The sequence below is a fragment of the Argentina anserina genome, chromosome 5 (assembly GCF_933775445.1).
Source record: "Argentina anserina chromosome 5, drPotAnse1.1, whole genome shotgun sequence".
Lineage (NCBI taxonomy): Eukaryota > Viridiplantae > Streptophyta > Magnoliopsida > Rosales > Rosaceae > Argentina > Argentina anserina.
In genome coordinates, this window is record NC_065876.1 from 483,575 (window position 1) to 505,169 (window position 21,595).

A 21,595-nucleotide genomic window follows, 5' to 3' on the forward strand; every position below is an offset into this window, starting at 1 on the left:
CTTACTATCTAGCTAAACAAGTCTTATTCTAATTAGTTTATGGTGTGAGTGCATGCGAGAATATACCTGCTGTTTACATATATGTTGCCTGCAAAGGCTTCTTATTTGGTCGATCTGTATACGGTAGTGTAAGCACATATATACTTGTGTACCAATAATGTAAAGGTCGCATGTTCACCATGTATGTTATCTATGTATAATTGACTAGCTAATTGCGCGTTGCTACGAGGTTAGTTTCTATGCTTTGCGAACTGAGTTGTCTAATGGATAGCAGCAGTAGTTTGTTACATCATTGGCATATTTAGGTTTGTTTGGTGATAGTGATAGTGATGTTGATCATATATAGTGATAGTTGGATCAACTTGGAGAAAGATAAGAAATATAGGTGCATTAACAACCATTATGTAGTACTGGTGTTTATCATGCAAAAGATGTGCATGGTATGTAACTATGTACAAAAATAACTAGGCATGAAGTAATCACTGACAACATTTTACAAATTTCTAAACAAATGGTTGTCAACAAGGTAAGTTCGCACAATTTTAAAATGAATGTAACACATTTGTTACGAGTGTCGTAATTTAATTTATGTAAATTGTTATCAATTTAATAATTTTATCCAATTAATTATATGGTATACATCCATATACCATAAAATGCAGACTTATATTCCAATGTTCGGAATATATTCTCTGAGTCTCACGATGACTCAGGTCCAAAATTTTTACAAACCACCAACAAACATGACTGGCATAAATTTTCAGAGTTCTTTCTTGTAACAGGACTTACTTTACTACAGCCTTTTATATCCTGTAACTTTCAGTATATACATTTATGTACTCTGTTACTGATCTTGCTTCTGTTCTTTCCTCAATTTGTAACTAAACAGTTCAATTATATGCTACAGACCATACCAACCTCAACAAGAGCAGCATGAGGAATATTGAGTGCAACTGGAGGCTCTCTGCAATTTTTCTCACTCAAAACATAGATCATGATCAGTAACCGCTTGAAAATGTTTGAGCCATCACGAACTGCTAAATGAACCTGACCCAGGAAATATGCCGTACCACTCTCCCTAGCATCAATCAGTGCTTGAAGCTCCTCCCTAACAGTTTCAAGCATCTTAGGACTATTTGGAGGCAGCATGAACCGGACCTTTTTTCTCTGCACTGAAACCAAACCACTCTCACATGCTTCAGCCAATGTACCTAATCGGCTTTCACTGTGCACTGAGCTCAGGGAGTCCTCACATGTGGTGATCTCATTTAAAGGAATCAGAGCACTTCCATTTGATGGTGGCTTGCCAACTATGATCATTCTCTCTTGTGTTGAATTTGGGGACTCATTTTCTTCCACGGAAATGAATTCTCCAATCGAACCAATAATCTCTTCCTCAAAATCATCAGTGTCCCTAATATGATCACAATATCCATATCTCACCACACAACGATATATTTTAAGATCTTTCGGCCCGATCCTTCCCACAAGGTATCTCCGACTTGCAGGGACATAGGGGATTGGTAGGGACTTAAAGGACACAAAGATCAAAACTTGATGAAATGCAGGAAGATTCGTAATGAAGTGTGAGAAGAAAGCTGGAATTCCTGAGACTATATCTGTATAAATGAAGCCAATGCCAGGTACCCTGGTGACTCCTAGTACCGGGCTAATAGCTGTAAGCCATTCTGCAGACACCTTGTTTGTTAAATCGAATTCGAGCTTCTTCTTGGTTCCATAATGCCATGAAAGCATGATAGTCAAGGACAATGCCAATAGGAAAACCAAATACCAAGCTCCCTTATGGAAATTTAGCATACAAGCTGACACATACATCGCCTCAATGAAACCGAAGAAAAGTAGAAAACAGATTGATTCAAACAAACTCTTTTCCCAGTATAAGGCAATTACCAGTGACATGAGACAAGTTGTTACAACCATTGCAGAAATTACGGCCAAACCTGTAGAATATTAAGATTGAACTAAAATCCATTAGATAACCATGGCACAACAAAGTTGCAACATTTGAATCTTTTCTGGTAAGAGTACAAAGAAGTAAAAGAAATATATGGCAGTTATTAATAAACTAGTGTTGAGATATAAGTACCTGTGGCATTGCCAATTTTCTCAATATTATGGAAACCGATTGTAACAGTAAGGCATGGAACCATCAATATTCAGTTGATATCAGGTATATAAACCTGCCCGTTTATCTTATCTGATGTATGAATAACTTTTACTCTGGGAAAACAACCAAGTGCCAGGCACTGATTTATGATGGAAAAACTGGCTGTTATGGTGGCTTGACTTCCTACAGCTGAAGCAAGTAGGGATAATGCTGTGAACCAGTGTCGAACAGGTCCCGGAATTTCCATGTTTTCACACGTGTTAGCTAGACATAAATTTGCAACATGAAGCACTCAGTGAAGCATAATGCAAGCGTACAACTTACTTGGAACTGATTCGCTGAGATGATTGTAATCATCAACATTAAAGTTTTTGGAGATAAATGCAGCCTGACCGGCATAGCATAGAACAAGAACGGGATAGATGAACCATACAAATGTAATCTGCAGCAAAGCACGATCCACAAGTTACTTGAATATCAGAAGTAGACAATGATATAAGATTGACAGAATATCAGATATATAATTTGAAACCTTGATGGATTTCTTTCTGAAGTGGCCTAGATCTGCAAACATTGCCTCTGATCCTGAAAACATTGAGAGAATATTCATGATTAATGAAAAAAGATCTTGTCCGAGAGGAATTAAAGCTTTGTTAATTTAAATATAGTAAAACGAGGCTTGATTATAGCATAAGCAGACCTACTACACAGAGAACTACACTGCCTAATGCCCTCAAACGGTCAGCGTTAATGTTCCCAACAAATCTGTACATGAATACTGGAGAGATTGCATGAATAATTTTTTTGTCCCAGTAGAAAATATTATATATGCCCACTCCACCGATACATATCAGCCAGAATATGATAATTGGAGCAAACATAAACCCAATTTTATGAGTCCCGTAATGCTGCAACGTGAAGAGGCACACCAATATAGCAGAGGCCAATGGAACTGATACATCTAGAAAGAATTCCAAGGGAATAGAAAATCAGTAATTAAGCTAACTAAATCATAGAAATTCCAGAAATATAAATCATTGGCAGATAGTTTGCAAAGTTCGTGAAGTGTAAAATCTTACTGAGATGAAAGTAGTCAAAGTACTCCAATTTTCATATGCAAGCAGTAGACTATAGGAAATAATGGTGGCCCTTACTCAAGTTCATAAGATTCTAGGGAACAACACGAGCAAAGAAGGCAGAACAAATACATTTAAAATTTCTGTGTTGAGGTAGAATTCTCACATTCCTTGAAAGCTTTTGTTATTGAATCTTGTTTCCTTTCTGAAGATGAAATTGGTAGCCACAAAAAAAAGTCAGTGATTCTCAGAGCACAAGTCAAATCAGCAACGAAATTTATCTTTCCAACTGAATTTACAGCAAGCTCATACATAGTTTGGTCATATCTGATAGTGATCTTTGAACATTTGTTGAAGCTGAATAGACTGCAAAATGAGAGGAAACGTGAGCAAACATTCAATCATACACAGAACAGAAACTTGATGCAGTAGATAATAAAAGAAGTTGATGACGAGTGCCAAACCCGAAAGAGCTGGGGTAAGCACCCCAACACCGATTGTCATGCAGGAACCTAATAGAGCCAGGACCAACATGGCATAGTGACTACTTTTATGTCTTTCAATAGCTCTTTTAGCCCTCGATTCCACCTTAATCCTGAAAGGAGTTTCCCTTTCATAATGCATAACCTCATCGGAAATTTTGTCATTTGGAAGCAAACCTACTTTGGCATGCCTACACAAGAGCGAGTACAGAGCGAAAGTACCACCTACAAGTTATGGAAGCAAGAAAATTATTGATCAGCAAAAACTGAGATATATGCTTGCAATTACAATAAATTGAGACCATTACCTTCACCATTATCATCAGCTCGTGATACTATACAGGCATACTTCAGTAAATAAATGATGCTCATAGTCCAGAAAATGAAGGAGAATAGTTCAGAAACTGTGTCCTCCGATTTCATATCTTTTGCATGAATTGTCCCAAAGACGTATAAGGGGGCAGTACTCATTTGACCATATAACACTCCAAGGCTCTGAAATGACAAAAGCACTGTATGCTTCCATGTCTCCTGCATATTATACACGATGACGAGCTCAAGGAGATTATAAAAGCTCACTATGGAGCAGCCAAATGGCTATGATTAACTCGCTCTAAGAGGAAGCAACAAGACTTACAAACGATCACTATAAGGAAAGAGAACGATAGGCAAACCTTACGGATAAACTAAAACAGGTTTTTCTAACCGAGTATATAATTAGGTCCAAACTTAGGACAAAATGCCAAGTAATATATACATAATTGAAAAATTCTATGAAGGGAGCCATCAAAGATCACTAGCTACAGAAAGATCATAGCTATACAGTACAAATCGAAGAAAGAGCTACCAGTGGACAACTTCTACATATCAAACTTAATAGGGTTACCTTGAACTGATTTGAAATAGTAGCAGAACCGAGCTGAGAATCCCAATCCATGTTTGTCTGATAGGAGTTGAAAACAGATAGACGAGAAACTGAGTTACTGAGAAATGTGAATAGTAGTAGAAGGAGATATATGAGAGAAACAAAGAGAGCTGGGGTTTGTCAAGCGACTTAGACAATGCAATACGCACGGAGATCACAACGTGGAGGATGATCACAAACCTAAACAAATCTCACAAATATGGTTGTCTACAATGCCACCAAGTACAGAGGCCTTCCGTTTCTTTTTCCTTGGGGTTGGTATATTTATATAGCTAGCCGGGAGGGAATGCCGGACTGACAGCGACGCCTATATATCTCAAGATCAAGCTTATTAATCAATCACAAATTATGATATAAAGCAAATCTGATTTACATGACTTTCCGTTTGGTGTTGGTTGGGGTAGGAACACTTTCACATGTCTTGTCTTGTGCCTTGATGATTTTGCCTCGCCGATGTTATCTTCTCTAGACTTGTAATTTGTCCAGTTTCTCTAATGGAGGCTGGTTTTAGACGAGTCAAAAATGATGAAGGAGAAAACACAAACTAATCAAGGTAAAATAATAATCACTGGTCAAAGTAATAACGAGAGTAAATCAACCTGCAAACATATCTGTTTTTCGATCAACAAACGGAATGTGATTATACCTCCGCTTGTATAGAAAGCTAGCTACATTCCCAATACAATCAGGAATTTACAGGATGCATGTTCTCCCATGCGGCAGAAACAACACAAACTGCCTCCACAACTATATGGAAGGCAGCTACAGGTAACGAGTCCCATTCTCAATGGGATAGATATGAAATCCAAGCTAAAACTAGAACACAACAAAATTTGACTGCAGCCAAGCTAAAATGTAATGTAGCTAACTTAACAATTATTTGGGGTTCGAATAGTACCAAAAAAAGGGGCAGGGTGTTTCCTATCAGTCCCCCCATTTTCAAAGTCCTACAAATTAGCCGATTCGCTGTTATCTTATTCATAAGCCTTCTCCCAGTCATCTACCACTTCAGATGTTTCTGCTATAGTTCCTACAAGCTGCACCGAGGTAGCATTCGATGAAGTTGAACCACTTGCATTAGAGTCCACTATCGAAATCAAACTATCAGCAGTCTGCTTTCCAGAGTCCTCTACTGTGGGAGATACAGAAGATGATCCCAGTGCCACTTCACTATCAAGTACACTCCAACGGTTTAATGAGGCAGCAATTGGAGCTTCTCTTTTCAACACAGATGCCTGCACATCTGCAGAACCACCAGACAACTCTTCATCACCCCATGAATCTTCTCTCCAAGAAGACTCCCGAATAACAGCCTTCTTCCATGCATTACCCTTCAGTGCTGTATGGGCTCCTTCCTTGGCTATTCCCACTCCACCCCAAGCATTAGAACCAGATGAAGCCACAGACTGAACAGCAATAGCCCCGTGATAGAGTGTACCATTATCCAACCTCCTCATTGCAGTTGCAGCTCGAGCAGGATCATTGAATACAGCCAATGCGTTCTTGTCATTCAACCAGACAAGCTCACATTCACCACCAAACCTCAAGACCAATGCACTTATATCTGCATCTCTAGGAAGATCTGGGAAAGAAACTACCAGCCTGGGATCCATATCGACTAAATGATCAAAAGCTGGAAGCTGGGATGCGTTCAATGTGCTGGTGCCCTTAACCCCAAGCACCCTGGGTGGGACTTTGGATTTAGGTGTCGCGTGAACCACAATAAAACGCTTGGGCTCCCAGCCAGCAGCTTGAACTGCAAGCTTCCACCTGTCAGCAATCACCCTAACCACATCTCTCTTTTCCTTCAGCATTGGACAAAAGACATGGACCCGCAGGCCACTTGTAGCACCTTTGCTCTTCCCAAGCACCAGTTGTTTGCATCTCTCCTCCACCGATAAAACCCAATTTGGATCACGCCTAAAAATGTCCGAGAGCAAATCAGAAAGAACAGTAGTCTCACCAAAATGGAGTGCATCCAAATTTGGAGGAACTATATCAAAAGCATCTGCAAGAACACGTTTCCGCTCCAACTTAGCACATTCATCATCACACATGAGCTTCCTCTGTCCAAGTGGGATCTTCTTGTTGGTGGCTTCAACTGGTTTAAGCGGTACTGGCAACTTCTGAATGATGGAAGCTTCAAACACAGTATCACCATTGAAACTAGCCGTGCTGCCACCCGAATCGCAAGGAACATTTGCTGTTATCCGTCCACAAGAACAAGTGATTGTCACAGGGAAATCACATCTGGCATCCGGACAGGAAGCATAAGGGTGACAAGATGCAGTACATGTATGCCTGCAATCTCTCCTAGGAGCACCACATATCTGCCCACATGAAGATTTTGAGCCGGTGTCCGCTGACGAGGAAGACTCGCAAGGCGGTGGGTGACATGTTCTGCCACAAGCATGCATACCGCATTGCCTCATCTTCCCACATGGCTTGTTACATTTAATGTCCCTCGACCCACAAGGAATGTTCCTGAGGACAACATGTCCACCAATGCACTCCTTTGCCACAGGCACTGAACAAGGTGGGCAGTCTCCAAAGTGGCAGCTGTGAGACGCTGAATGTCCACAAGGCTGAGGCACCGAACACGGGAGCTGACATGATGGAGGAGGTGTACCACAGGGCAAGGGAGGAGGGATTGAAGTTCTCCCGCATGCACATGTCAAGTCAGTGAAGATTGTATCAAGGCAGGGAGGACAGTGGCCACTGTGACACAGAGATTCACAAGAATGCTGCCCGCACCTTAATTTCTTTCCACAGGGCATAGAGCACAAGTGAGGATCCCAGTGCCCTGAGAGTCGATCATTTGAATTAGAAAGAGGACAGCACCTTTCACTACATCGGTGCCTTCCACAACTCTTCTTCCGACCACAAGGCTTATCACAAGTAAATTTCTGATTCTCCATTGTTGTATTACAGCATTCCACATTCCGGGAAGTTGATCCACATCGGCACTTTTGGGTTACTTTAACCATACAAGGGGGGCAATCACCAGTATGGCACACCTGTTGACACTGGTGCACCCCGCAAGGGAGAGTCTTTTCACATATTTGTGAACAAGTCGGAATCGGATCCAAACAACTCTGGCGTTCCTCCTGCAAGCTTGTTTTCCCACAATGGCATGTCTTAACATTCTGTGGCATTAAGTTGCACTCTCCACAAGGGCCTGGATGACAAATTTCGCTGCAAACATGATTGCCGCAACTAAGCTTCTTTCCACAACTAGAACTACAAGAAAAAACACCATCCGCTGCGTTCACCTCTCCCTTCCATATCATCTCTCCACAAAGAACAACTTCCACCTTCTTGAGGCAAAAGCAAGAAGCATTGAATGGCACCAGACAAGGATCACAAGGACCCACATGGCACTTACGCTCACAGCTATGACGCCCACAATCAAGAAGCTTATTACATTGATTGCCACAAGTCAGAACAGAACTCCGATCTGAGCATCTTGTTGTTATTGTTTTCTTTCCACAAGGGCATAACCGTGGCGGTGCGAATGCCTTACAAGGAGGGCATGGACCTGGGTGGCACTGCAAGACACACATATGAGGGCAAAGTTCATCCTCACTTATTCCCCTTCCTGGAACCTCTTTTTCGAGTGGCTTCCCACAATGTTCTCCACATGAATGTGGTGTCAAATATAAATCTGAAGGTGGGTCTGTCCGCTTACCACAAAAACATACATAGCGAATCTCCTTTGATGACGTGAGCTGTACGGACTGACATCCTGGACACCGCCAATTAAATCCTTGATTCTTCCCTGCAGACATATCAATTGAAGTGGGAGCTCGAGCCCATTTCTTGATGCAATTTAGATGGAAAATTGAGTAACAGCTTGAGCAGGACCACATGGGTGCAGACCTCCTCACCATATCATAACAAATCATGCACTCAACAGTACCCTTAGTCAGTTTATCCTGAATTTCCTGTACAAGCTGTGGCAAACTAGAGTCCTTCATTCCCATTGCCTCCTGACTCTCACTCTTTTCCCTCTCCCTTCTATGATTCATTGGCCGAACCACATTACCCCTGGAACCATGATGTCCCCCTCTCTGCTGCCGATTCTCTGATGAAGTAAAACTGTTATTGGACTGCCCTCCATTCCCATTATGCCCCCCTCTATGCTGCCGGCCCTCTGATGGCGCAGAACTGTGATTGAACTGCCCCACAAGCCCATTATGCCCTCCTCTATGCTGCCGACCATCTGATGGTATGAAGCTGTGATTGGACTGCCCTCCATTCCCTCCATGCTGCCGATTCTCCAACGGCGGCAACATCTGGTTGAGCTGCCCGCCATTTCCATTATACCTTCCTCGCTGCTGCCGACCCTCCACCAGGGCCGAATTGTGGTTGGACTGCCCCTGTCGACTCTCCGCTGCCACGGAGCTGTTGTTGGACGTCCCTGCGTTCCCCTTGGGTACATTTGAGCTCAAAATCGGAGGAGGCGAGTTGGCAGGAGCAGCAGTAGGGTTGGATCCCCTCGGCACCCAGCGGGGCTGAGCTGGATTCCTGGACCTATTGTTATCCCTAGTACGCTCACTCCTGACCTGAGAAGCCATATTCTGCGAGCCAACCAAACCCTCGCAGCTCCTATCCCTCAACAGTTTGCTCAGCTCAAACTGATCCACACAAATTGAATACGAAATAGAAACTGCAGAAACAAATCACACCAACCAATTCACAATCCACAATCTTAAGCGTAATCCAACTCCTATTTCGTCCCTAATTCCAATCCAAACAATGAAACCAAAAAACGAAAAACCTAATTTCTGAAAACCCTAGGCGATGAGGCTAAACTCCGATTCAGAAATTAAGAGATGCAAAAATGAGAGAGAGAAGAAGAAGAAGTACCTGATCGGAGAGGCGCGAGTGAAGATCGTGGCGTTTGAGAATGAATAGAGAAAAGGGGTGGGTGGTGATTTAGAGATTGGGCTTCTCACAGGGGAGAAGAGTCCGACCCGAATGGGATGGGAGGGGTGAGAGGGAGTGATATATAGGAATCGAGGGAGGCGGTGGTGGCTTGGTGGTGAAGGAACAAGGGAAAGGGGGAGGCGGTGAGACTAGTTCGTCACATTAATCGCGTGCTCTCTCTCTCTCTCTCTCTCTCTCTCTCTCTATCGCCATTTGTTTCTAGTCTTCTTCTCCATCTATTTTCGTGGTCACCACGCCTGGTCGCCGTCAGGCCCACCACCACGCCGTGGGCGCCAAGGCTCTTCGTATTTGGGCCAAACCTCCATGAGTCGCTGTCCTCGTATTGGGCCTAACACCCTTTTTCTCAGCATTAGGCAACGAAAAAAGAAACCCAAACAAACGAAAAGAAGGAAGTCCAATTCACAACAGACCCGGCTCGGACCGTAGCTCACTCGGCCATCATTTTTCTTTATTTTTCTTTAAATAATGAATTATTAAAAAAGAATTGACCCCTAGCCTAATGAATCCCACATAGAAGAAGAGTTATACATAGGATGGTACATGTAGCCGGGGCATTCCATGTGAATTAGTGGGTTTAGACGTTTAGTTGAGCACGAATCATGCATGTTACATGATACTTGATACAAATTTAAGATAAGTCGTTGATATATAAGAGAATTTACAATCATTTTGATATTACTAGTTGCTTTTCAGACAAATGATAGGAAAGAAAATCGCAAACGAAACCCCTCAAACAAAAATATCAGATGGTAATCTGCTAAGTCGGTAATAACATCAGCACGAAGTTACAGTAATCTGCATGAATATGTGTCGAGGTGGGTTGTTTCTGGTGAGCAGCAAGCGACAGCTGCCGTTGGTTTAAAGAAAATGCAGCGTTTAGCTACAACTTACAAGTGTTGTGACTACTGTTCTCTGTATTATACCTTCTGGTGAGCAACAAAACCGTGTCGGATACCATCACCTCTTGCCAATTAAGTTTCACCGTTCTGTGAAAACAAAATAGCCAAATCAAATTGGAATATGAAACAGCAAGACCGCACTAAGGGAAAAAGTACAAGAGTACAACTCAAACTTTAATCACTAGCTAGCTCGTATCTTACTTCCACGGTTTGGACTCTTCCCATAAAATGCGATGAACTTGTATAAATATTCACACTAGCTTATCAAACCCCCAAACCAGAGAGCCAACGAAGGCCTTCAAGCTCCTCTATCATCCTAGCTTTCACCCTTCCTCTTCTTGTTTTGCTTTTCTCTGAAAATGTCTTTGCTCACTGATCTTATCAACCTCAACCTCTGCGATATCACTGACAAAATTATCGCCGAGTACATATGGTCAGCTTTCTTTGATTTCCGACTACCTAGTATTATATCGATCATACACGAATCAAGATTTTTGTTTTTCTTGTAAAATGGTTGTGATATTTTCTCGTTCTGTTGTTTGTTCTCATGTGTTTCTGCTTTATGTAATCAATCATATAACAGGGTTGGAGGATCTGGTATGGATGTTAGAAGCAAAGCCAGGGTAATTTGCGTTTATCTCTTTTATTATTTTTCTGATTTATTTAAGAAGAATAAGATAATCAGATTGATTGTTTTTGCTCTTTGTATGATGCAGACCCTTCCTGGACCAGTAAGTGATCCTTCAAAACTGCCCAAATGGAACTATGATGGTTCTAGCACTGGCCAAGCTCCTGGCGAAGACAGTGAAGTCATCCTATAGTATGCTCTATTTCTCTCTGTTCTTCAAGAATTCCAAGTTTCCTTTTTTTTTTTGTGAGAAAATCCAAGTTTCTTTAATTTTTTTTGTTCTATCTTTTTAATGATATATGGATTCTGTTCATCTGTTGGTGTTCAAAATTAGCCCACAAGCAATCTTTAGGGACCCATTTAGGAGAGGAAACAACATCCTTGTAAGTTTCACTTTCCATTTCACTTTGTTTGCTCGACACTTTTTATTAACCATTAGGTGTTTATTAACTGTGATTGTAATTATATATAGGTTATATGTGATGCTTACACACCAGCTGGTGAGCCAATTCCAACTAACAACAGGTCTAAGGCTGCAAAGATCTTCAGCCATCCTGATGTTGTTGCTGAAGAACCCTGGTAATTTGGTTCTAAAATTTTCAACTTTTGGTTTAAAGTCTTGGAGAGTCAATTCTGATGTAAAATATGAAATGTCTGCTTGCTAATGTTTATACAGGTATGGCTTAGAGCAAGAGTATACTCTGTTGCAGAAGGATGTACAATGGCCAATTGGGTGGCCTCTGGGTGGATTTCCTGGTGCTCAGGTCACAGATCAAAACATTACATTCACCTTTTAAGAAACTATGGACCAACTGTGTTATTATTGTCATCATATATCAGCTGTAATCGATTAAGCAAGCATATAATGTAACGGACAGAGATTTTGTTTTTGTATTTTTTGTTCAACAGGGACCTTACTACTGTGGTATTGGTGCTGATAAGGCCTTTGGCCGTGACATTGTAAATTCTCACTACAAAGCTTGTCTTTATGCTGGCATCGACATCAGCGGCATCAATGGTGAAGTTATGCCCGGTCAGGTAAACAACCAAACTCCTTTGCATGTGTGGTTGCGACAACTGTTTTTGCCTCTGTATATCTATGAACAATGTTGCTTGTGTTTTGTAGTGGGAATTCCAAGTTGGACCTACAGTTGGCATTGCTGCCGGAGATCAGTTATGGGCAGCGCGTTACATTTTGGAGAGGATCACTGAGATAGCTGGAGTGGTGGTCTCGTTTGATCCGAAACCAATTCCGGGTGACTGGAACGGTGCTGGTGCTCATACTAATTTCAGCACCAAGTCGATGAGAAAGGAGGGAGGCTATGAAGTGATCAAGAAGGCAATTGAGAAGCTTGGATTGAAGCACAAGGAACACATTGCCGCTTATGGCGAAGGCAATGAGCGCCGTCTCACTGGACGACATGAAACAGCAGACATTGACACATTCTTATGGGTAAGTAGTAAACAATTTAACACATCAAAGATTGTGAAGAAGAACAACACATATTGGATGTCGGTTACTATTTACTATATTGCAAATTTATTTTGTTTTGACAGGGTGTGGCGAACCGTGGAGCTTCGATAAGAGTTGGGAGGGACACCGAGAGAGAAGGAAAGGGCTATTTTGAGGACCGGAGGCCAGCTTCTAACATGGATCCTTATGTTGTCACCTCCATGATTGCTGAAACTACAGTTCTCTGGAAACCATAGAAGAATAACATTACCAACCCATAGCCATTATTAGTGGAACAATGACTTGTCTGCCCTCTCTATCGAACAGCTGAACATTATCTCATGGTTGTGGATTTATGTGGTTACTATTTAGATATCAATTGTCTGAATAAATTGCTCTTCTTTCTTAGTAGCATAGCTGAGTCGGCCCTGTAAAACAGAGTATCCCTGCATTAGTAGCAGAGTGATCTTTGTTTCAGTGATACAGTAACCCTTTTGTGGTTGTAGAAATTCTCTGGCATCGGATATCATTAATAAAAAATATGACAGCGAAATTTTTATTACCATGAATTACCTCATTTATGACATGTTGTTTGATAATGTACCAGAAATTTACAGCCCCCACCCATCAACTTTGAACCTGTAAACCTTCTTACGAGAGCAATGCATCGATCACACTTTCAAAATTTAATTTAGTAACAAAAACAATATGTACATATTTCATATTGATGAGCAGTATATGATATACATGTGAAAATGTATGGGTATCGCTCAAATAAGAACAGAAGACACAGTTCCAGGTAATATCATGAAAATGAAAAGCGTAGGGAAAATTGTAGGCTGAAAGATGACAAGAGGGGCGGTGTGCAGCAGCATTGCGTTTCAATGCATGTGGTGCGGATCAGTCAGAATCCATGGGGAAGATGATGACTGTGACTGGTACTATATCACACACAGCCAGCCAGTCAAGAATTATTTGCTGCGGAAATTGGTCCCAGAAACCAGAGCAATTTCGTTTGTTCCCGAAAACGAAATTAATGGCAGCACAAACTGTGATGCTTAATGTGGTCCGAGCACTAACTACACTGATCTGTTATCAACTTGATGAGCTTATCATGCGGAGTATCCTGATTTTTGGGGAAAGCCGTAGAGGAGGGGACTCTGTCGCCTCAATTTGCACAAGTAATAATAGCTAGCCAGCAGCTGTTCCAAATGACGCCGTAATTCTCAAGCCACAGTCACCAACACTAACCCATGCCACTAGTAGCACTGATAGCATAATCAGCATCTGGTGCAAAAGGTTATCGCCAGTGTCATATCACTGATATCTTCTGCTCAGAAAGTGGATATGGACGTGGTGCATGTGACATAAAATGTTATCTTCAATTTCTTCTAGGTCGGGCGTTATCTCTTGACCTATAGTCTGAAGATGAGGAAATTGCGGCTAACGTCCAAAGGAAGCTGCTTAATTTTGGGCAGACGTTGGGAGTTGCACTCGGTACAATTTCGTCGTCTAACTAGTTTACATATTCAATTCAGTCCCAACCGCAAACGTACCAAAATCTGCCAACTTTAGATCAGATGAGTTAGGGATTAAAAAATTCTGGCTTCCAATTGTTTGACCATAATAGTGAAGCTCGGAATTGAATTACTAACTTTTATGGATGACGATCTTTGCAGAACATCCACACCAGCAGCCTTCACTTCCTTAGAGAATAAAGCCAAGTTGGAATAAGATCAGACATCAAAGATAGAAATATGAGCAGCCTTCACGACCTGATCGATTTGTAGTTGCAGGTGGCCAAGTTGCGTTTTAAGTGTCCTAATGCTACAACATGCCTACATGTAAATGCATGGCAGAGGCCGCAGCACCATCAGCAGCTTTGCAGTACCCATCTAGCTTTCTCCCTTTGTTTAAGAATTTTCTTTTCATTTGCACTAGGCGGTAATGGTTCAAGATAAATTACAACGACCGTGGTCCTCCTCTGATGGAGTGGAAAACAGTGTACATTTGTACGTAATGGGTTTAGGTTTCTAATTCAATCACGAAAACTAATAGAGAGAACTAAAAGGATATATCCTGGTTTTGTAATCAATATTGGATGAAACCATCGTCTTCTTTTGCAGCCATCATTTTCTCAATCTCTCATATCCCACATCGTACGAAATGGATTACTTGATTTCGATTACAGAAACAGACACTCTTTTCCTCAATTATAATAGCAACAACCATGACTGGATTCCAAAACACTCATCTCACAGCAACGTTTGCCTTTTGTTTTTGGCTAACGTTTTCATTTCACGTTTGCCAACTTATCTTTCTCTGTCTTTGAGAAAAAACAGCAATCGTGAACGTCCAAAAACATGCATCTTCCGGGAATACAACCAGAACATTACACATGAGTCTAGGGCATCACCATACATAGAAAGTAAGCAACTTTTCGTCGAGGGGGATTATAACCATTCATCAATTTGATGATTTTGAAACATAACATGTAGGCGACACGTGAGTTTGTAATTTGATTCTTCAATCGAATATTTATAGGAGCTAGAGAATTTTCATTATCGATCACTAGTTTTGGTGTAATCTTTCTCATTGATCATATGACCAAACACGTTGGATTACACTAAGAATGAATTTCTCTGGTTCAGACAAGATGATATTACCAAAAGTACAATAAAAGATTTCGATCTTTGATTCCAAGAGTCAAGACCAGAAGTACCATATTCCAAAAGGAGCAAAACTACCATAGCATATATTATATACAAAGACTGGGGAACAGAGGAAGCTAGTATTCAAGACAACAACCAGAAGATCTAGGAACAAAAAAAAAACAAGAACACAAACCCTCTGGTTCGCAATACTATAAAGATAAGAAAGATTTCTAAAACTCCCAAACCCTCTCTCACAGTTCCCAGATATCCATGGCTGTCTCCCTTTCTCTCCTAGGAGTCGCCGACAGAGATTGGCCTGCGAGAAATCCCCAAAGGAGATCGAGAGAGCTGCCTGGTTGTCGTATCAGTGATCTCCCTGAGCACAGGTCTCATCTCCGGCTTTCCCGGTAACCAGTCTATGACCTTCTCCGATTCTTGCTTGATCTTCCTCACTTGGTTATGAACTGGAACGCTCATATCATCGAACCCTTCCACGTCCTTCTTGTTGTTGCTGTTTCTCTTCTCCATCTTCATAAGATTATATGCTCTCGATCTCTTGATCTAGCTAAACCCTGTTCTTCTGTCCTCTGTCTAGTATATACGTATCTCGATCTGTGTATATGTATAGATGATTGAATGTAAATCCTAAGGGATGTTGGGAGTTGGGACTTACGTGTGTTTTTTTAAAAACAGGACTTACGTGTGTTTATATAGAGGAGTCTGAGACGCAAGGGAAGAGAGAAGTTTGGTGGGAAAAGATCTACCTTCGGATCAGCTTGAGACCGAGTCGACCCTTTTGGACCTTGTTGAAATTTCAAGTTTTTTTTCCTATGTACCCCTTTCCCAATCATAATCACACAACACAAACCACTTGATTTCAATATCAAAATCTTCCTATTTGAGCTAATTATACATCATACGGAATGATCAAGTTCTTGCTAGCTAATCTTACACTAGAATTTGCTTTTAATCTTTTATCTTCGTAATCTTCGCATTAAATCCTCATATCTAAATTTGTTGGTTCACCGATAGGGATGGCAACCCAAATTATGACATGTTGCAATCAAATTTATGATTAGGATCCCATCATATCTACACCCAATCAATGGAAAATCTTATTGAGCACTGCTATATGGCGCCACAATATGGTAGCGTCATAATCTAGTATGCACTGCAAACTTGCTATGTCAGTAATTAAAATAATTATTTAATATTATTTTTAAATAAAAAGACAATAATATTTTTGGTAATCTAACGGCTCTAGATTATTATAACAATTATATTTTTGTGGTTCTTTTTTTATTATTATTATTTTCATTACGATAATGCTTCTAAAATGTAATTAAAATTTTAATATTTACAAAAATATGCTTGATATATATGTGCGTGAAAAATATTTTCAAAATTAAATTCATCTAATTAAAACATAGACGCGTACCCTAAATAATTTTATTAGAGATTTTTTTCATATTTTTGTAATCTAATTAATAATTCGATAGAGAATATATGGTAATTGTAGTCATTAATATAATTCATAAATGTAAATAAAATTTAGAAACTGAAAAAGTCATTAATTAAATTTGAAAATTTTCTTGACATATATACTTATAGAAAAATGAGATTTTTTTGGTAAGATTCTTAATTAAGAGGATACACAAATACAAAGATAATTGATTAATTCAATTAGATGAAAAAATTTTGGTAAAATTCTTTTGTTCTTGTAATTAGTTATTGATGAACTCATCTTTAATAAATAAATAATAAAAATTAAATTATTTACAAAAACATGATTGTCTTTTATTTAAAAATGTAATTTTATAATATTTTAATTACTATCGTAGAATAGTGATGTGGTATGCCACGTAGAATTATAACACTAGATTTGACATCATATTATGACGCTAAAATATTTTTCAATTTTATTTTTGTGGTGCAAAGTATTGGGTGTAGCGGCTCATTTCCTTTTAGGGATTTTGGTATGTCCTAAGTGTGAACATTGGAGTATAGGAGGATGAGAATGCATATTTAATGGTCAAAACTCAAGATTATGGTACCTAGAGGTTTACCAAATGAGCACCAAACCTTCTTTTAATGGCAATAGATTCTATAATTTGACTGGTGCTTAAGTTTGTCAATTTATTAGCAATAAAATAGATATCAAAGTTGTGTTAAATTACCAGCTATTTGCCCATGGTTTTTGTTCGTGAAGATTAACCTCTAGAATATCTTTATAAGAAGAAAACGTTGCAATGAGTCAAGCCTAGTTTTGTTGCAACGATGAGTCAGTCAAGTCAACGTTCAACGGCCACGCTTCAACACTCGGCTCCGGCCATCTCCGTTTATTCTACGATAAAAACGTCAAATTGTATCGGTCCTTGTGGCATACACGTTATTCATTTCACGGCAACGTGAAATATCGACGTGGCCTTTGGGTAGGTTGAGTCGGTTAAGTTGGGTTATCAAGGCAGCCGGCAATCGTAATCGTCAAAATGAAAATTGTGCCACGTGGGGGTCATTATACATCCATCACGCAATGATCATTTTCTTCTATGAACTCAAGATGTTGACACGTGCCCATCTTAGAAGACGTGGTTGATATCTATAATTGATTGATTAATTTACGTGACATATGAAAAGATTTTCTTCTTGTTCTTACTACTACTTGGAGTAAGATTGAAGTTTATCAAGCTACTATATGTTCATGGGGTTGAGGTGTCCTATCGCATTAGTATACTTAGCCCCACAGCGAAAAAAAATATTGATTAAACATGATAGATGTTCATGATGTACGTGTTACGTTACTTACGCATAATGAAGTTGAAATATGGCCAAACAGCCAGTTACCAACTTACCATGGAAGCATTTTCTATCTAGCTATTTTAATTTTCTGATTTTTTTTGAATAAATAAGGGTTCTTATGCAAGTCATGATGATTTGAGAAACTATCAATTAATCATTTTGTTATTCCAAATTTTTAGATTTGCATGTAACATCATTATGTCTCCAGTTTGTACAAATGTACAATTAATTCTCCCATGCGAATCGATCAGGAACTTTTAAGCTAAGAAAAGACCTCACAATAATGCCAAGTTTACACTGCATCGTTAGCCCTAAACCTTATAGATGATGTGTATGTGTACATAAGTAATATTCGATTATCCTGAACTATTGACTATTGAGGAACCCAGGTAATGTTTTCTTCACAGTAGGTAGAAAGCAATTTAGGGTGATCCATATCCAAAAACTTGACGTGAGAATTATTCTTGCAGAATTGAAGATGTTAGGTGATCGTTTTCATTTGCAGTGACGTACATAGGTCTACCCTTATATAGAATATGAAGTTTTTCTGGTGAAATATTTGAAATGCCGGATGGTGATTGTCAAATTCAAACGAAAATCAAATGAGCATAAGGCCTTGTTTAGTTTGCGGAAAATAAAGTAATTCTTTGGTATTTCCAGTGGGAAGGGGAAGAGAAGGGAAATAAAATTTTCACAATATTTTACATTGTGGTGTTTGGTAACATATAGAAATTCATCAACAAAGTTATTAAATAATGTAATAAAATAATAGGTTGTGAGTAATAAATGCAAGAAAATAAGATAGACAAGTGATTCCATTGGATTTTGAATCGAACCATTTTCCCCCCTTTTTGTTCCCCTCCATCAGGAAAGTAATTGTTATCATGTGTAAGAAATGGAACAGTTTTCCATTCCCATTGTTACTTTCCAACTCGTTTTTATAGTTACCTATCTAAGCATGGCTGTTGGCGTTGCCAATGACCTAATTGACGCCAACAACCTGATTGCAAAATGTGAAAAACCAAGCTCCCAAAGATGTTCTTAAGCAATTTGAAGAATTAGTACTGCGACATAATTAGTCTGTTTGGGACTTTGGCGTCTCTTAGGTTGAACCGTTTCAAGTACGTATATGATGCAGCAGACTTTTAGGGCCTACTTGCTTGGCCGGCCGGTTAGAGTTGTGATGTTGCCGGCTTTTGTGCTTTGGTTGCTAGCTAGTCCCCATAAAATGGAGTTCTCTAGAAAAAAACAAAAAAAAGAGAGATAAAAAGATGGAAGAAGCAGAAGACCGATAAATTTTGAGTTGTGAATTGAATACGTAATTGATTTAGGGCCTCGACTCTAAACCATGGTAACATGGCTGGACCCTTTATTACAGGTCAACATTGGGCTCATAAACTTAATGGGGAACATGGCCCATTAGAGAATCGGTTCAACTCTTCTACTATTGTATTATTTGTATAGATGAATAAAAGGAAAGTTTAACAAACTCTATTTGTACAATTCTTCGATCTCCTCCTGGCCCATAAACAACGTGAAGAAAAAAGAAGACAATAAGAGATAATGACAAGAAGCGAAAGCCACATAAAGTTGGATTGTAAAATGTAATCCAAAGTCCTTAACATCATACATGAGATTTGATAAAATAAAAAAAAACATCATACACGAGAGAGAGTGAGAGTAACCCTAACTAGCTCATTGCGTACGTAAACATATTGGAGAAGCTACTTAAATGCATGTTCTGTGGGACAAGTTGGGACGTCGTTGATTTGGACACAATACAAAAGCTGCATCTCCATGGCTCCATCTTTTACAAAGGTTGAACTAGCTGTGCTTGCACATTTCTCCTACAACTTGCTCCATCGTTATCTTTCCGAGTCTCTAGCTACTTCCTCGATCACTCGTCCATCTATTACCAATCAACTTTACGTAATTTCGATATGAGCTATAGCTTTAGTCTGAGATATACGTGGCGCGCGTCGACTGGGTTGAGGAAAATCTTCAACTGGAATCTGACTTATGAGTTCTGAATCAGTTAGTCCCATGGACGCACGTACCGTGCATCAATCAGTGCATGCAAAGTAGATAGTTATCTAAATCACAACGACCGATTACCAAGTTAATTAGTGCCCTGTAAGTCTGTAATTGAATCAATTCGGAGGTCATATAGAAATATTTCTATTTATATAGGCATAAGCCTGTGAATTATCTCTTTTACTTGTGAAAGAAATAACTTATCGAGCACCACATATTTGGCAAATAATTAATCCCCCACTGGAGCATTGTATGCTGTCTATGCGGTCCCTTCCCGAAAGTAGTAGTACTGATTACCGGGACGGACTTATTCAGTGGGCGATTTGGGCGGTAGCCCTGAGAGAATTTGAGATATATATTTTCTTTGTATATTTACTGAAATTATTTCTGTTAGCTCAGTTGGTTTTCTTGACATATAATTGAGAGTCTCCACCGAGTCCTGGGTTCGAACCCCATAATTCTACCTTTTCTTTTCCTCCCTAGTAGGAAAAATGCTAACACAACATTTATTACCTTCTACGGCTTCTTGTTTTCTTCACCCATCCGTTTTCTCCGTTTTTTTTTTAGTTTCTATCTTTTTAGAAAATAGGGTTTAATATTGTATTGATATATCATTTTTGAATTTTGATCATCAAGTAAACACCAAAAACAACATTGGCAAAAAAAAATTAGCCTAGATAAAATTGAAATCATGGATCCACCTCTGGTGATTACTAAAAGAATAATTGATTATTTTGAGCTAAACTTGGTACGTATGGTGATAATCAGTCGAGAAACACCACATCGCTTACTTAAAAGTTGTTTTAATTTGAACTTATGGTAGCTACTCTCAAAATTATAATTGACTAAAAATCGTGTTCTTTTTGTGATTTTAGTAAAAGTTGCTTGTGACTTCCAGAAAATAATTAAGCCTGATTAAACTTCTCAATCATCCCTTCTGGTTTGGCCAAAAAGATTTTTTTTTGGACTGATTGTCATGGTATCCCAAATGTTTCCTAGGCCCAAGGACTAATCTGGCAGGGGAGACCTCCCCTTTTGATAGTTTCGTGAATCGAATCTAAGTTGGGGAGCACACCCACCTAAGCAATATCTACTACATTACCTTGCAGTGGTTGCCAAAAAGAATTAAAAGAAAATGAGATAATAAACCGGATTTGATGAATTCAAACCAGGGAAGTTTAGGTCCATATATATATATATATTAAATTTTGTATTGACGGAATTGCTCGATTCATAGTTCCATCAACAAGCTTGATGCTTAACTTTTCGTTTAAACTATCAAAAGAAAAACAAGTACGTTGACGCGCATATATACGTGAATATTATAACAACGTCATTTATACGTTTTTGAGCGGGTTTACACATGCATTTACTAGCTTAACTAGCTAGTTAAGCTCTAAACCTGCTTACCTGCATATTAAATTACAACGGGCAAATCGCATTGATCAATCCAGCCTTAGTGTCCGTAAATCAAGCTGCCCAATCTCAAGTTCTGTAAATTCTCATAAGTCAAATCCTGGCTCGTACCCTATATAAGGGTGCCTACATAGTACCCCAGTACCCCTTC

The 21,595-nt window shown here is 39.5% G+C and overlaps 2 protein-coding genes across 2 annotated transcripts; one reads left to right on the forward strand and one right to left on the reverse strand.

Annotated features, from left to right (window-relative positions):
* Positions 1-707: 707 nt before the first annotated feature.
* On the reverse strand, positions 708-9,277 carry LOC126793405 (NF-X1-type zinc finger protein NFXL1-like). The gene is given in 11 exon segments (XM_050519918.1): positions 708-1,961; positions 2,108-2,392; positions 2,453-2,570; positions 2,661-2,713; positions 2,829-3,089; positions 3,371-3,421; positions 3,517-3,570; positions 3,669-3,911; positions 3,995-4,181; positions 4,573-4,629; positions 5,616-9,277. Coding segments are annotated over 11 exon segments (5,949 nt in total). The 5' UTR covers positions 9,189-9,277; the 3' UTR covers positions 708-894.
* A 1,416-nt stretch (positions 9,278-10,693) lies between these two features.
* Positions 10,694-13,125, forward strand: LOC126793428 (glutamine synthetase cytosolic isozyme). The gene is made up of 9 exons (XM_050519945.1): positions 10,694-10,893; positions 11,044-11,083; positions 11,177-11,280; positions 11,423-11,471; positions 11,561-11,667; positions 11,765-11,852; positions 11,998-12,126; positions 12,215-12,541; positions 12,646-13,125. Exons 1-9 carry the CDS (start codon positions 10,820-10,822, stop codon positions 12,796-12,798), a joined length of 1,071 nt encoding a protein of 356 aa, XP_050375902.1. The 5' UTR covers positions 10,694-10,819; the 3' UTR covers positions 12,799-13,125.
* The last annotated feature ends 8,470 nt before the right edge of the window (positions 13,126-21,595 follow it).